The 18,191-nt window shown below is 37.4% G+C and overlaps 1 protein-coding gene across 9 annotated transcripts in view; it reads right to left on the bottom strand.

Moving 5' to 3' along the window:
- NFIB (nuclear factor I B) overlaps window positions 1-18,191 on the bottom strand; it is a 228,240-nt gene that overhangs the window by 90,577 nt on the left and 119,472 nt on the right. For all 9 annotated transcript variants that reach the window (XM_080819510.1, XM_080819512.1, XM_080819509.1 and 6 more), the window contains exon 3: window positions 5,417-5,470. In XM_080819510.1, the coding sequence (XP_080675636.1) occupies window positions 5,417-5,470 (54 nt within the window). The remainder of the gene's footprint in view (window positions 1-5,416; window positions 5,471-18,191) is intronic.

The following is an 18,191-nucleotide window of genomic DNA, read 5'->3' on the forward strand; positions in this document are numbered from 1 at the left end:
AGAATTAATTTGTTAACATGTTCACATTACCCAAAGCAACCTACAGAATCAACGCAATCACTATCAAAATTCCAATGGCAATTCTCATAGAAATAGAATAAACAGTCCTAAGATTTATATGGAACCATAAAAGATTCCAAATAACCAAAGCAATCTCAAGAAAATCACATACACTGATCAATGGAACAGAATAGGGAGCCTAGAAATAAACTCATACATTTATAGTCAATTAATTTATGATAAAGGAGCCAAGAACACACAATGAGAAATGGACAGTCTTTTCAAAAAATGGTGTTGGGAATTGCACCATCACATCCAAAAGAATGAAACTAGACCATTATTCACTCCCTACACAAAAATTAACTCAAGATAGATTAAAAACTCAAATGTAAGGCTTGAAACCATAAAACTTCCAGATGGAAACAGGCAGTAAGCTCTCTGACATCAGTCTTGGCAATAATTTTTTTAATCTGACATCAAAAGCAAAAACAATAGAAGCAAAAATAGACAAATCAATCTAAAAAGTTTCTGCATAGGAAAGAGAACCTTTAAGAGAAGGAAAAGGAAACCTACTGAATGGAAGAAATATTTTCAAATCATATACTTTATAAGGGGTTAATATCCAAAACATATAAAGAATTCATACAACTCATTAGCAAAAAAAAAAAATCTGATTAAAAAAATGGGCAGAGGATCTAAACAGAAATTTTCAAAAAAGACATACAGATGGCCAACAGGTGCACAAATACATGTTCTGCATTATTAACCACCAGGGAACTGCAAATCAAAACCTCATACCTGTTAGAATGGTTATTACCAAAAAGACTAGAAATAGCAAGTTTTGGCAAGACTATGGAGAAAAGGGAACCCTACAACAGTGTTGGTGGGAAGGTAAATTGGTATAGCCACTATGGAAAATAGTATGACTTTCCTTAAAAAAACTAAAAATATAACCCTACATGATCCAGCAATTCTACTTCTGGGTTTTTGTTTAAAAAAATGAGAACACTAATTTAAAAAGATAAATATGCCTAATGTTCATGCAGCATTATTTATAATAGTCAAGATATCAAAATAACCTAAGTCTCAAACAATGAATGAAAGGATAAAGAAAATGTGGTATGTAAATATAAATATAATATATATGTGTTGCGTGTATATAAATGGGAATATGCATGTGGAATATTATTCAGCCATGAAAAAGGATGAAATCTTGCTATTTACAAAAACATGGATGGCTCTTGAGGGTATTATGCTAACTGAAAGAAGTCAGAGAAAGACTGATACCATATGATCTCTCTGGTATGTGGAATATATTTATTATATATGTTAACATATTATATAATATATTATATTATATTTATATATTATATTTATATATTTATATATATTTTATATATATAAATATATAAATATATAAATATATTATAATAATTTATATATATTATTATATATATTATATATTAAATATATAAATATGTTATAATAATTTATATATATTATATTTATATATTTATATATATTTTATATATAAATATATAAATATATTATAATAAATATAATATGTTAATATATGTTATATATGTATATAATATGTTAATGAATATGTTAATATAATACGTTAACATATATAATAATATATAATATATATAATATATAACAATATATAATAACATATAATATCCTAAATATAAACATATAACTTCCGGCTACATCAAAATCAAAGGAAATGGGGCGCCTGGGTGGCTCAGTGGGTTAAAGCCTCTGCCTTCAGCTCGGGTCGTGATCCCAGGGTCCTGGGATCGAGCCCCGCATCAGGCTCTTTGCTCAGCGGGGAGCCTGCTTCTTCCTCTCTCTCTCTGCCTGCTTCTCTGCCTACTTGTGATCTCTGTCGGTCAAATAAATGGATAAAATCTTTAAAAAAAAAAATCAAAGGAATGAGGAAATGTGTATCATTAAAAAAAAAAAAATGAAGCTGTCTAGTGCCTCTTGACTAAAATAACAGTGCCCTATCCTTGGGCACCATTAGAATTTTAAAGCCCCTTAGACCTGAAAAGATGATGATGCCCATCCCTACCATGTAACAAAGAATAAAAACAAAACATGAAATCACAAATAGTATAAGGAAGTGCAATAAAGACACATGCATCTGTTCTTATAGAATGACTGAATGGCATCCACATTCATGTTAACAGCAGGGAACAGATTTCACAGAGCTTCTACCTCCAAAAGGTCTGGAATGTTTGCTATCACTTCCCAAGCTGTTGGGAAGGAGATGGTAGCCATGTCTATGGGTTGCCCATCTCCCAGTGGAAAACTACTGGTGATAATAAAGTGTTAGCTCTCGAAGTGATCTTTTCCCAAAGTTTAACTTCCCTTTGTTATAACAATACAAGCAGCAAAGTGATTTGATTCTCTCATTGTTTATGGTAGTAGACTGAATTTTCCCATGAATGCATTGTGCCTTTTTGAGATACTGAATCTGAAAAGTCAGAGATTCACATTTCAGCCAAAGCTAGAAGACAGAGATGAAAAAAGCCTCCAAAAGATAAATTATGCTCTAAAATCCCAAATGTGCTTACATTCAAGAAAAGAGCTTTTTTTCTTTTCTTTTCTTTTTTTTCTTGAGAGAGAGAGTAAGAGAGCACACACACAAGTAGGGGAGGGGCAGAAGGAGAGGACCTAAGTAGGTCCACACTCAACCCAGAGCCCGATGAGGGACTTGATCTCATGACCCTGAGATCATGACCTGAGCCAAAATCAAGACTCAGACACTTAACCGACTGAGCCACCCAGGTGCCCCATGAAAAAAGCTTTTAATAGTATGTATAATTTATTCCAATTGACTACAAAACAAAAACCTTAATAAGTTCTAATTTTTCATATTTCAAATTAGAAGCCATTCTACATTTCTAGTGGCTTGATTTATTTCAAGTTACTGAAGAACAAACTCTCAACTTTCATCAAACGGGATTCCTTAACAATCTTTATGTTTAAGTCCATAACACAATGATACACAACATATGTTAAAATGGTGGCATGCTTCTGAATCATCAAAGAAAATTCTATATTTCCTCCATTTAATTTTGAAATTATATGTTTTATTATTTCCTAACTGAAAAACTGGTAATTGATGTACCATGTATGCATATACAATATTCAACTAATCGTAATGCGATCTACAACAACCCAATTTTAAGACATTGTTCTCAAAAAGGATTGATTTCCAAGGAAAATTTAAAAAGGAAAAAAATTAGAAAGATTCTACCTTGATTATTTTCTGTTTGTCATATTATATGCAAACAGATGAATTAAGAGATGCTACACTGAATGTAGCAAAAGAAAAATCGAACCAACCTTCTTGACAAAAACTGAAAAATCAAATTCTGGCATTATACAACTATTCAACAATTATTCATTCAGCTTAAGTAGAGAACATTTTTAAGTGAGTATAATGCTGTACATGTTCAGAAGTGCATTTCAAACAATAACAGCTTTATTAATTTCAAATGCAAAGAACATATCCCTTGTTTTAGTCTGACTGACTTACGTTACTTATCAACTCTTTTTCTATTAACTACCCTCCCCTACCCCCATTCTTTCTAAAATGAGTGAGGAAGCTTTTAAAAAATGTTTGAACACAATTCACTTTGGGTTATTATGTTACACAGGGAAACTATTACTTAAGTGAAAAGAAGAAATCTTAGTAAAGTTAAAAGGATAACCTATTGAAATTTTTCCCAACTTCAGGAAATTTTTGCCTTTTTTAAAAGATTTAAAAAGAAAGATTTTATTTATTGATTAGAGAGAGAGAGAGAGAGAGGAAGTACAAGCAGGGGGAGCAGCAGGGAGAAAAGAGAAGCAGACTCCCAGACCCCCACTGAGCAGAGAGCCCGACGTGGGGCTCGACCCCAGGACCCTGGGATCATGATCTGAGCCAAAGGCAGACGCTTAACGGACTGAGCCACCCAGGTGCCCCTCAACTTCAGAAAACCTCTGACAAAACTTATTACGTTCGAAATAGTCTTTTTGATTCTGCTCTCCCACCAACCCAAAAAATAAAGTAATACAGTTAACTGGAAATTATATTTTAAATTGTTCTGTTTTTTGCATGTTTTGTTATCAATCTGTATGAATTTTGAATGATTTTGATCAAAGTAGGGATAAATCAAGTTAGCATACATTTTTCAATCTAAATTAAAACTCTGAATCTTTGAAGTATCGGCTACTTTCGCTGAACAGTAAGGTTTTGTACAATACAGAGTAAGTTAATATGTATTTGAAAAAATACAGTTTTTTAAGATAAAAATAAAGAGCAAAATACAGGCAAGACTCAGAAAGAAAAACTATATTTCCTTGACTTTGCATCTTTACTTACATATTTACTTACTGTATCTTTCTAACCCCATTTGCACATTAAAGACTGACCTGACATATTTTCTTACAGTTTGGGGTTCTTTAGACAGTTCAACCCACAGTAGCAAAACCCTATGACAAGGCAGGTCAAGTAACTAAGGACCTAAAACTAAGTCTACCTGAGAGAACTTTTATTATCACCTTTCAAAGACATTTTGTTTATTTTCAATGAAAATAACCAGATCACATTATTTTGGGAAGTAGAGGGCATGTGTGGTGAGTTTGGATTTTTGCGTTCATTTTGCTTTGTTTTTGTTGGTTAATTCTTAGAGCACTCTTTTACCCAAGTTACAGGTACAAATGAGATTCTCCTGATAACGAAATATTAGAAATTCTTCTTTGCACAAGTTTTATGTCATGAGGAAAAAACCACAGAGTACTCCTGAATCAATAGGTTTAGAAGCAACAAAACTCTGAAGACAGCCAAGTTATAAAAGCCCATTTTCAGATCTGGAACAACTTCTGAACATACAAAGAGTATTCGGCATACATTATACTGAAGGAAAAGTCCTACTTTCATTATTTCCTGATTCTTGGAATCCAATAAAAACTTTATGGAACAAAAACTCTTTGGCAAAGAATCCTTCGCTGAACGTATAACCAACCACCTCCACAACCCTCCTTTTAAAGTAATGAGAGTTGATAAACTATAATAAGAGTAGGGAAATTTTTACTTTTTCTCGTGCGTTTTGAAAGAATGATGAAGGGGTTTTTTGTCTTTTTAAGCCCCAGGGACTTTTAGTACCTGGACAATGCACGTTCACTTTTCCAAAAAACACCAACAAAAATTAAAATGGCGGCAGTTAGGTAAATATGGATGACGCCCGTATACAAGTATTTGCCCCTGTGAAGGGCCTACACAGAGTCACATCCCGTCCTGATCAAACCAGTCTGCCAGAGAAATATAGGCAGCTGACCAGTCATGGGGTGTTTATCTATACAGTGGTACCTTTGTTCTCCAACAATGTTAGATTGCAAACGTCTTGGAGCATATATTTACCTGGAGGATTCTTGGCAGGATCATTGTGGCTTGGACTTCCTGATTGTCCAGAATCTATAAAGAAATCACAGAAAATGTTTTCTTTTTAATTTGTTTTGAATGAATTTCACAATCCTCAGGAGGAGTTTTTTTTTTAAAAAATTAAGATGCAACAATGAAGCTGAGTGTGTTTAAATAAAGTATACTTTCCCAAGCCTTTCAGCAGCAACACTTTATTTATCAAGCTAGATGAATGTCCATCCATATTTCTGTGTCAAAAGGAGAAGAAAAAAGTAGAGATCTATCATAGTCTCAGAATGGAGCAAGGCTTTTTTGAAACAAAAGGTCTGGCTCCAAAGCCACGAAAGGCGGTTTGGAGGTTGGGCCTGTCAGAAGCAATATGAAATAAAGCAGATACATCCCCTAAAAATGCAATCCGAGTGTAATTAAACATGCTTTTAAGAACCTGAAAATGTTTTTATTCGAGGAGTGAAATACACAGAAATGAGAGTCCGTTTTTCCAGGATTTCACGTGCACACGCACATACCCACTCCCATAATCTCCCAACCTACTGGATCCAGGCCCAGATTTGTCTGCATCCCATAATAGCAATCAATTTGCAAACACCAAGAAAAGCATAAATTACTAGGTAGAAACTAACATAGCTTTGTGGAGAGCAAACTGTTGGATCAATTTAATTTCCATCTGTGATAGACAGATTGCAGATAAGGAGAACAAGATCAATGTAGTCTCTCCGAATTTCCTACTGCTCGTTCTTTTTCATTGATGCTTTCTGCAGAAAGCAGCGGAAAGGTTATACTACGGCTAGGCAACGCTCCTTTCCCAGCTCATCTAACACTGCTGCGTTTTGCTCATTCCTCTTTCCTCTACGTCCCTCCACACTTACCTGCGTCATTTGCCCCGTATGATTATACACTTCCTTGCAAGTTGCTTTGTCATCTTCTTTTATTGGTTCTAGTATTTAAGTTTTGTCTCCCCAACCAAATTGCACGCTCCCAAGCAGGGGAAGAGATTCTGTCTACTTCTTTTGTGCCTCCGCGGCGCGCCGTGTGCCGTGAATGCACTAGGCTTTCAGCAAGCGCCGGGGGAATGGAAGGCTGAGACTCAGCAGCCTTCTTGGCCTGCCTAGGAAAGGCAGTTTTGAACTTGATAGTGAATTTCAACAAAATGTGATCGGTGGCCACAGATAAGTCTCCTCCCTGAAATCGTGCCATGGTACCTAAGCCAAGACAGGAATCCAGTCTCATTGAAGCAGAAATATCTTAAACTGGTTTTTTTCAGCAGGGTTATTAACTTCTTCCATGTAAGTGACTCGCATACTCCAGCTGCTGCTTCTACTGTTAAATGCAAGGGGATCCTATGAGTATCTTTCTGTACAGAACTTGGTTTTTCGTCTTTGCCTTTTGCCTCATGCCTGCTAAACAGAGTTAATGCTGAGATGGGAATTCTACCTCCTCATCCTATTTCCTTTGTCTTTTTTTTTTTTTTTCCTCCAGAATAGCTTTCGTGAAATCTTCACAAATATATTTAGTGATTCCCACATTATCCTCCAACTGATTTTCGATTTCCCAAAATGGAAATAAAGTGGTAGGAGCTACTCTTGCAGCCTGAGTTCCGGCCCATGTCTCCTGTAGACAGTCACACAGTTGGGTGTTCTCTAAAATGCTTGTCTCCCAACTCTCGTGAATCTGCTTGCTTTTTTCTGGAATTGAGGCAAGACTCGGTGACTTACAACTTAGAAGGTCAATCTTTCTTTTTCTACATTCCTATAAAAGATGGTATAACACTGGCCACTTTCCAGGCATGGAGTCTGATGGTTACATAAAAATGATAAATGACATTATTTTGCTATAGCTTCAGCTATTTCTGCCTCGAGTTCCTCTGACAAATGTCCTTCAATACTGATCCTACATTCCAATTTAATTTCTCAAGTCACTCTAACCTTTTGAGGAGTTCCTACTTCTTCTTCTTATTATTATTATTAACATACCTACTGGACAGAGGGCTTCTTCATATGCTCTTTTTTCTTCTGACGTTACCTCACATTTATGGAGATCTAGACATGCATCCCTCAAGGTGGCTAACTGCCACCTTCCTAATGACACAACATGAGGCAGGTTGAGCTTGTCCTCAGGGGACCGGGGTTGTAGACTCTCCGTGAGCCTCGCATGTTTACTTTAATCAATTCCAAAAGGGCACCACAAAACTCCTTCCCAACATCTGGCTCCTAAAACTTGGGTCAATTAAAGAATGAATGTCTCTTCTATTCTGAAGAAAGTATTCAGCTAGAACAATAGCACCCCCTGTTACCACAACATCCCATTGGGAAACCCTTGTCTTTTCTGCTGCAAATTACCCTTTCCCCCATTCCCAACAAGTGCACACCAACCTCTTCATTTGAAAACAATATAATTACTAAAACAAAACACAACCAAACCACAAACATTTGAGGGAAAACTGAAGTAGACACTACATTTGAGTCACACACTTGCTTTTAATAAGAATTCTACTTTCTAAAATGATCGGGCATTTACTGGCACACAATGGCAGCTTTTCCCTTATATTCCCAAGTCTGCTCCTTTTCATGAAGTAAAAGAGCATATACGAGATTCCAAAACATAGAAGAGAGCCGCCTCAGGGAGGGGGCAAGTTCGCATTTACTTTTCAGACTGTAAATTCTAACACTATAATCTACTCTTAGCTCTTATGGCACCTTATACCGGTCACTCAATTCCAACTGCTAGAAAAGGAAGTAACCAGCGAGTCATAGTTGGCAGAGAAACCAAAATGAACTGTTATTGTGGTTAACTTCAGAGAAGGAATTATTCGGACCACATCAAAAACCCAGGTCACATTACTCTATACCCAAAGGTTTTCTTCAACTACTTCCATCATTTGCTCAAGTCCTGTGTGTGGGTCTGTGTGTACTTAATATGTTATCATGAATTCTAGCTCTGTTCCTCACTAGTAGGGGGATTTTGTGCACAATTACTTAACTCTTAGAGCCTTGTGGTCTTGATATTTACAACTGTAATACTGTCTACCTTATAGAATTGTTGCAAAGCTTTTATTATGTCAACCATCAGGTACTGGTCAGACGCATCTGATACAATCAGTAAATCAACAATATCAAACACAGAGGTCACATTCAAAGAATGATTAGTGTGTTTAATGGGTTAACTCTCAGGAAGAAAGGGAGAAAGGGGATATGACTAAATTCTGCCCATCCCAGGCAAATGATTTGTGGACGGGGCACCTGGGTGGCTCAGTTGGTGAACATGTGCCTTAGGTTCAGGTTGTGATCCCCCTAGGGTCCTGGGATCCAGCCCCATATCGGGCTCCCTGCTCAGTGGGGACCCTGTTTCTCCCTCTCCTCCTGCAGCTCCCCCTGCTTGTGCTCCCTCTCTCTGTGTCAAATAAATAAATAAAATCTTTTTAAAAAATGTTTTTAAAAATAGCCAGATTTTTGGTAAGTAGCCAGAACATGAAGGAGACACTTGAAGGATATACACTTCAAGGAGTGAAGGGAGAAAGCTCTGCCACTGCAGGGGTCTCAGGAGCTCTCATGCTCAAAAGGCAGCAGATACCAGCCATCTGATGGGGATTACCTTCCAGAAGACTGAAGTCTGTGAAGAACAAGGCTGGTAAGAAGGGGGGTTGTGAGTTGCCCAGCACACTGGGTCTTGAGTCTAGAACAATCCAGACCCAGTGGAGAGAAGGACAGGGGAACAGAACTTAAAGGCAGCTCACCTAAACCAGTCCTCCGTCATTCCCTCCACATTTTATTTTCTCTTCCTTGATCCCAGTCTACATCTTCTACATTTCTGACTTCACTGGACATAATGCAGAGCTGAAATAGTTCGCATTATGTACTTATAAAAATATCTTCTGACCCATTCTTTATGTTTTAATAGTGTGAACGAAACATATATGTCTTCTTCTTGGAAGAAAATAGTGAAGCCATTTCTAAGTTACTACTTTTTAAACTCAATCTATTCCTCCTACCCCAGGAATAAGAAAAGGTTCACAGCCCCACAGGACCCTTACCAACTTTTCTTCAATCCCTTTGTGTACTCCCTTTTAGAAAGCAGGCAGCCTTTTATGGCTCTTCTAATAACTAAACTTTTAAACTTTACCCAAAGAATGGCCAGCTTCCCTCCTGACCCAGTTTTATGAAAGACCCTGGGATATTTAAGCGACCGAAATGGCTTGTCCGAAGTTACATGGCACCTATTAAAACATATGTTCTCTACATGGGCCACCCATTTAGACACACTGCCTCTTGAGAGGTTATGATGCAATCTTAAAATCACGTACAGCCAAGCGATCTTTCAGTAGATTAAATGTTTCTGGGAACTTGACCTTCCCCTAACTTCCCTCCTCCTTCCTACCATTTACCAATACATTCAAAACCTTTTTCATACTTTTTGAAAGCCCACAGCTATTCTTTCATTCTAAGTTGGAAACAATTATTATTAAAATCTATACAGTTATCAACGCTTTTAAAAGAGGACAGCTCCGAATTAAATTCAGTCTGGATTCTCTCCGCCAAACAAAGAGAATTCTAATGTTTTACTAATTAATGATCTAGAGAAAGTCCAATAAAATGTTTGCTAAATAGGTAAGATAGTAAACAAATAATAACCACTTAAATGTTTGTTAATGAGTACTAACTTTCTGAGGTAGGTGAACTCAATTATCTGATGGGGGCAGACCACCAAAACTGAAAGTCTTTCGAGGGTCACTACTGTGAATCACTACTGATGTGAATCAGTAAGATTCATGGAACCCCTTCTATAGTCCAATGGCTGATGTTTGGGACCATAATAGGTTCTCAATAAGTTCTTATTAAATTTCCAATTCATTTATAATAATGACCTTTAACATACTGAAGAAGAATATGCATTCTATGCCTTCTAGAGCTCAGAGGCTGCCCAAAGAGAAATAAACGTATAAATAAAATATCATACACGGTGACAGGTGTTATTAGCGAGTATGTACCAAGATCAGCAAGCAGTTAGTTCTTCCTAGGAAGGATGAGTAAGGGTGTTTTATAGATGGTACCAAAGGGAAGGGACCTTAGGAACAGGGTCTTGAGAAATGAACAGATCTCATATTATGGTGGTAGATATAATTTCACTCTGCTACCAAGGTGATCTTTTTGAAACTTCAAACTGATGAAGCTACTTCACCGCTAAGACGCTGACATGTATTCCAAGTACCCATGGGAAAATCTCCAAATTTTTCAGTATGCCATTCCGGACCTCTAGTCTTTACCAAGACCCAGGTCCTATTTTAGCCTTCTGGTTTCCCATATGCCACCTACACCTGATGCCTCCAAGTCTTTGGACATTCTGTCCCCCTTTTTTTCCTCCCCAAAGTCCTCCACGTTGAAGTTATCCTTATTTTAAATTCTGAAATACATGAAAGCAGGGATGCTGACCTATTTATTAGCCCTACAGCCCTAATCTTTGATATACTGCCTGACATTCCGTTGAGTAAACTAAGTGAGTAGGGAACAAGTGGTCTCTGAAAGGACAGAAGTGTACAAAGAAGAAGGACTAGGCATGCCCCTCAGGGCAGAAACATGCATTCGAAGTCAAATAGACACACCTTTCGTGGGGGGGGGGAAGAGTGGGGGAGGGTTTGGGAAGGTCAGGTGTACGAGTCCTGGCCTGATGTTCAGGCTCAGTTCTGCTTCCCTTACCTCCAGAAGAAATACTTGGAAATGGGAGGGGGTAGATAAGAGAGACTATTTTGAGTGAGAAATTAACTTTGGGGTCTCTCCTCCAAAGGGAAAAAATGTCTGTTGAGGGTCCAGAAACAGGCCCCTAGTTTGCAAGCAGGAGGCCAAGAAGTTTTTAATGGCCTTTATACATAAGCTCGATGAAGCCTATTTCAGGAATTCATTTCATGTTCTGGCACCATGACTGGAGTATCAACAGAAAAACTAAATTTGAGAGGCATGATTTTAATTTACAGTCATGTCAATGCAGTGCTCGCTTCGGCAGCACATATACAGTCATGTCAATGCAAAGAAGGTATTGAAGAAGGTAATTTGTCAGGTCCCTTCTAGCCCTAAAATTCTATGATTCTGTAACAATATGGCTTTTCTATCAAGGGATATCATAAGAGTAAATGAAACCCACACCGTAACCTGTTAACCTACAGATAGCCTCTCGCAAGAACTAAAATTAGTCATCATGTGATAAAGAGCCCCTTTGTCATAATCTTTCGCTTTAAGCAGGTAAAGAAATAGCCCATTGTCAATTGAAGAATACCATGAGGTTTTTTTTTTAAGACTTGGAATGGCCCCCTTCTTTCTCTCCTAAACATTAATTACCAACATATTAAAATAGTATAATTTTACAAATTAAATATATAGCATGCCAGAAAGAATCACTTAAGAAAGAGAAAAGTCAGGATGTAAGGACCAAGAAAAACCCTCAGGGAAAGGAGGCAGATGAATGCATTTTGTAATAGGGACACACAAAAATAAGACAAACGATGCATCTTTTTAACGGGGAAGGGGAGAAAACTCTAGGTTTTCTAAGTTTCCTAGGGCAAATTTCTCCCACCCTCTTCCACCGCCCTCTGCTCAAGTCTTGTGCCTCACTCTTGGCTGTTTACTTTCCCAGTGACTGCTTCCTCGGGATTTACAGAGACTTAGCTTCACGGAATTGCAATTCTGATTACATAATTCGCCATAGTTTTCTCCGGCAGGGTTAAAACGTTATACGGCTTCAGGTTTAATGGAGAACTGCTTCATCAACTGGGGTGACACAAAACTATAGCTTCACAATATTTTCTTTTTCCTCTATTAAATATTTATTAGACTAACATGCACACAAAAAGAACACAGGAAAACCAAGGGCTTTCCTTGTCTCTCGCAAGCACGTCGATATGCAGGGAAATGCCTGCTCGTTCTCTCCCTCTCCTCCTCCCTCTGTCTCTCTCTAGCTTCTGTCCCTCTATCTCCTCAACAGGACATTCCTTTATATGGCATCCACTTCGTTGCAAAACTTGCTTAACCAACTGCCCATGGAAACCATGAACTCTGTCAGTTTGTTAATGGAGTTCTTGATACGTTTTACTGAATCGGTGCCCCCTTCCCTAAACTCAGGTCTGAGTACAGAGTACGAAGAGAAATCAAACCTCCCTGAATACATTTGGCAGAAGCAAATACTGTTCAGGAAACATGGCTTCCTATGTATCCTTAATCATGCTCTTTAATTTATATTATTTCCCATCTATAGGTCCGTACCTTCAGATCCTCCTTTTCATTGGCTAATACAGATTTTTAAGTATCTGCTGAATACAACAAAGCTCAGAGTTTTAAAAGAGGTTGCTATATTGAGGGTCCTTCCAGATAAATTAGCTTAACCGAAGAAAATATAAAACAAGAACACAGACATGTCAAATATAAAACAAGAGCACAGACATGTCAACTAGCCTCTATTTCTTATTCCTACACATTCCACTAATTCTATTTTTAAACTTTGTTTTAAAGAGCTACTTTTTTTTGGTTTAACAGGGTGATTAGGTTCAAAGCATCATATCTCAAGGATTAAAATAAGGATTTATTTGGGCTCAAGACCAAAATTTGTCCACAAGGAATTAGCCAAAAGACAGAGGCCACTGAAATTTAAGGGGGGGGAAAAAATCCCATATCCATATGAGAGCAGATTAAACCTGTTCACAGAGGGGGACTATTGACTAGGGCAGATATGAACACCCCTGCACAAAAAGTGTTAAATCTGCCAATATCTCTGACCAGAGGTTTGTACCGGCTCATTAACTAGCACCAAAACCTCACGACTGAAAGCAGGGATAATCGTATCTGACCTTGCCGGCCTAAGATTAAGTTCAATGACTCTTTACTGATCCAGGGATTGAGTGAACCAAAGGTCACAACCAGGATCATCTGCACTTCTTGCTTTCTAAGCCTTTACCCTATAGAACGCACAGACACCATACTGATCATTGTCAAGATTGCAAAGTTCCTACAGTGTGTTTTCAATTAAGTAAATAAAATGTGGTAATTAAATCAAGATTGCGTAATATGTTTTTGATTTGTAATCTCATTTAAATTAATTAACTGACTCAATCCTTGTTTAGTTTTTAAACTGGCCTAGTTAGGGAAAGAGTCCCTGGGAGCAAATCCAGTTTTCTATCTTTAAAAACAAGGCAGAGCAATCTGGCATCCTTAAAAATTTTTTTAATGCACCGGGAAAATATATAAATACAGAGGCAAGGGTGTTAGTGTAGTGGAGGGAGGAGTTTTATGGCATGATTGTGACTAAAAAAAATAGTTCTTGCACTAGAGAGAAATAAACCAAGACATTATTTATTCAAAACATTTCTTTTCCAATTTTATGAAGATTGCATGTTTGTTGGAAGCAAAACATCTCCAGCTGTATTTTAAGTTTCTGAAGAGAGTTGCAAGATTTATAATCTTTCATAAATGCTGCCCATATCTCATAATATTAGATGAACACGCCACTACGTACTTTAAGGAACAATTGGCCAATAGGTTTTGCCATATGAAAACAATGAAGTACTTTCCAAAGCCCGGCCAGATCCAGTAGGAAAAGATGAGATGAATGTTCTGTCTTTCCCATCTGGGAGACATTGTGGATTTCAGCTATTCTATGTAATATACTTTTTTTTTTTCTTGGAAACCAAGAAACCTGCATTTTATAGTAAGGTATGTAGTGCAAAGAGAATGTTAGTGAAATATGAATCTGAAAATGAAAACCAGAATGTCATCAGACTCAAGAACATAATTATGGAGGCAAATTGAAAAAAAATCATTGCAAAATTTCAATATAAACCAAATGCAATGTTTATGATCATATTAGTCTTAGATTTGCTCTTAAAAGGAAAGCATGGAAAAATAAATGCTCTCATACCTCCAAAGCCCCGAAGAGCACTTGTCATGCTCACTGACACAGTGACTTACTTATTTTATTTTGTCCTGGGGTCTCCATGGATTAGTCTAAATCCCACACGTGCCACAGTCCTGTGGACACATGGCCCCTTTGTGCTATGACGTTCCATGTACTTCTCCAAAACTTACTATCATATTGTATATCCAGATCAAAACCAGATACAAGACTTTCTAATATTTCGTCGGCAATTTTTCTTCTCAAGGAGCAGGCTGTGTTTTCTCCAAACTGTCTGGAAAGTCAGAACGCCTGGGTCCCATTCAGTAACTGCTAACCACTTGTACTCTGACCCTGAGCAAACCCCTCTTACCTCAGTTTTCACATTGCCCGGTCATTTAAAACTGGACAAGAAAAAGACACAAGTTTTCAGCCTTAGTTCATTTACAACAGAAATAAGGCGGGGGTGGGGGGGGGGAATAACTTCACATAACAGTGAAAATATGCACAGGTATTTATGGAGAAAGGCTAATGTATTTTTTTTTTAAATATACTTTGAGGTCTAGTTTCCCACTTACACTCCTCCCTCCACCAAAACCCCACCTAACTGGCCCTCTCTGGTTTCACTCCACATTTCCCTTTGAAAACTCTAACAGCACTGGAAATTGAAGGGCTAGGTTAGCGTCCAGCCCATTTGCTATGTTATAAAATTCATGGGGTCAAGATACATGGAAATTTTTTTTTTTTTTTAAATTAGAGAGAGAACATGAGTAGGCAGGGAGGGGCAGAGGCAGAAGGAGAAACAGATACCCCGCTGAGCAGGGAGCCTGACAATGCAGGACTTGATCCCAGGATCCTAAGATCATGACCTGAGCAGAAGGCAGTTGCTTAACTGACTGAGCCACCCAGGTGCCCAAGATACATGGAAGTCTTATTCATTACTTAGCATAATCCCTGGCATATTAGTTAAGTGCTCAAAAAATATTTGTTGAATAAATGACCACTATTTTACAGTGGGCAAGACCTTGATGGCTGCTCTAACTTATTTTTCATCTTCTTCAAATTACAATTAATTGCAGTAATGCCAATCATAACTATTACTTGTCTGATGATTATCTACACATATTCTATTTTTTCAGAACCTCTCTACAAATACAAATTTAGCAACTGATTCAGTCACAAACTGAAAAGTCACATTCTTATTTGAAAAGTGCTCATTTCATCATAGGCACGAGTTCCTAAAAAGAAATTTTTTACTTGGCTAGACTTCTCCATTATGCCAGGTGAAAGGATACTTTGCCAAATCATTAAAATATTTACATTTAAATCATCATAGGAGCTTACAGGAAAGAAATTGAATGGGTTTTTTATATACCTGATTGGTTATATATGATGAATAACTAGACTTTGCCTTATTATTAAATCATGGCTCTTAAGTATGTGGTGATATATTCATACAAAAATAAATGTATGTATTTAATCCAGAAGTGTATAGTAATTAGCAGAAAAATAGAGTAAGACAAAATTTATACACCTCCCACCACAGGAAGGCAGATTTGCGTGTCAGACATTCAGTACTGCTATTGTTTATAAAATAACTTTATCATAAAATTGGAGGAAAAAATGAGAGGAGTCACTTGACGAAAAAGGAAGTGTGCTGATGTGGCAGAGAATGGAGCGGTATTCAATGTCCTAACAGTTCCTTGATAAATGGTTCAAAGAAGTTCTGTCCCCATGTTTTCAGGGCAAAAGCTAATTTACCAGGAATAAGACTACTTGAATAATACATCATGTGAGTGAACATTTTCAAAAAGGGATAAAATGAGGAAACAAATGAGGAGATGGTAATTTCCCCCTGCCAATTAAAATTATGCATGAGAGGAATGTCACTTGATTTTATTGATAAAAACAAATTTAAAAAGCTGGGCTAATATGATTTTTTTTTTTCCCTGAGATGGAGAAAGAGAATGGGCCTGTGGAGGAGCAGAGGGAGAAGGAGAGGAATCTCAAGCGGATGCCATGCCTGACGCAGGGCTCGATCTCACGACCCTGAGATCATGACCTGAGCTGAAATCAAGAGTCAGGACGTTCAACCGGCTCAGCCACCCAGGCATCCTAATTTTACCTTTTTTTTCTAAGGGAAGGTCAAGATTACTCTGATAAGTAGAATAATATGTTTGAAAGAACTCTGAAAAGTTTATAACCCAAAAGAAATATGAAGATTTGTTATAATCTGATGTGGCAGTACTCTTTCAAATGTCATTGTGAAAAGAAAGCTGAAAATATAGGTAATTTTAACCAAAAATATTAAAGAGCCTGTTACAGAAGCCTACCATAGAATCTACTATTCATGCCTATGGTTATTTGGGAAATAAGAAAAAAATGATGCAAGGTATGTCTAATTCTATATATCCATTTTAAAGAAGGGAACCAAGACTATAAGGGTGTAGAGCCATGTACCATGTGTTCGAAATTCCTTCCATTTTGTCATTTTGCTCAGTTTATCTTTAACGGAGATTCAAATGGACTCCTTATGATTAAAAATCTCTAAACTAACTCTAAAGAGTATGAAAAAGAACCAGTTTCTGCATAATGTCCCATCCATATGTCTTAACCCTGAATGGTATCAAACCTATGTAATTTTATACATCAAATGCCTTCCAGATGTGACAAAACTTTAACACAGACCAACTTCAAGTTCTTTACTGCAGACTCATCTCCCATGCTCATAAAGATTATTTTTACTGCACATACATTACACATGGCTAATGTTCAATTTTGCAAATTGATTATTATGCTGCCATTTCAAGACTGACATTGCATTCCAGTCAAAAAACAGAGTATGCTGCATACCGAGCCTGCAAAGAAGTCACAAAAGAACCACATCATCATTTCCACATTGTAGGCAGTGCCTGATGACAAGGACAGTTGAACTTCCCTTGTCCGTTCTCAGTACGTCCAGAAGACAGAAGAGGGGGAAGTTGAGGTCATCTATGACTCCCTGTCAGAGCTAACCACCAACAGAATGATCGAGACTGTCACCTGTTGTTTTTGGTTTTCAAGATTTGTTCTAACTAGAGAAGATCAAATTCTTCCTGACATTTAAAGGATGCTAAAATTTGAAAATTAACCAAAAACAAAAAGTGAGAATTTTCAAAAGCACCTAACAATAATGTATAATGATAAATCATAAACTAAATTTTCCAGTGCAATAAAAAAATTAGTAATTCGATGAGGCTAAGAAAAACTAGTGTGATAAGCCTTTCAATAATATCATGCAAATACAATCCCTCACGTGAAATTAATGCTTTGAATCCTACCTCACTCAATTCCATCTCTCCACCCCACCTCAAAAGGAAACAGTCAACAAAACAAAGAGGCAACCCATGGAACCCACGGGAGAAGATACTCGCAAATGACACTACAAAGGGCTGATATCCAGATCTATAAAAAACTCCCCAAACTCAACACCCAAAAAACAGATAATCATGTCAAAAAGTGGGCAGAAGACACAGACAGACACTTCTCTGAGGAAGACATACAAATGGCTAACAGACACATGAAAAAATGTTCATCCTCATTAGCCAGCAGGGAAATCAAGTCAAAACCACACTGAGATACCTTACACCAGTTAGAATGGCAAAGATTAACAAGTCAGGAAACAACGTGTGTTGGAGAGGATGTGGAGAAAGGGGAACCCTCTTACACTGTTGGTGGGAATGCAAGTTGGTGCAGCCACTTTGGAAAACAGAGTGGAGATTCCTCAAAAAATTAAAAATAAAGCTACCCTATGACCCTGTAATTGCATTACTGGGTATTTACCCCAAAGATACAGATGTAGTGAAAAGAAGGGCCATCTGTACCCCAATGTTCATAGCAGCAATGGCAT

Source organism: Martes martes (assembly GCF_963455335.1).
Source record: "Martes martes genome assembly, chromosome: 12".
NCBI classification, from domain to species: Eukaryota; Metazoa; Chordata; class Mammalia; order Carnivora; family Mustelidae; genus Martes; species Martes martes.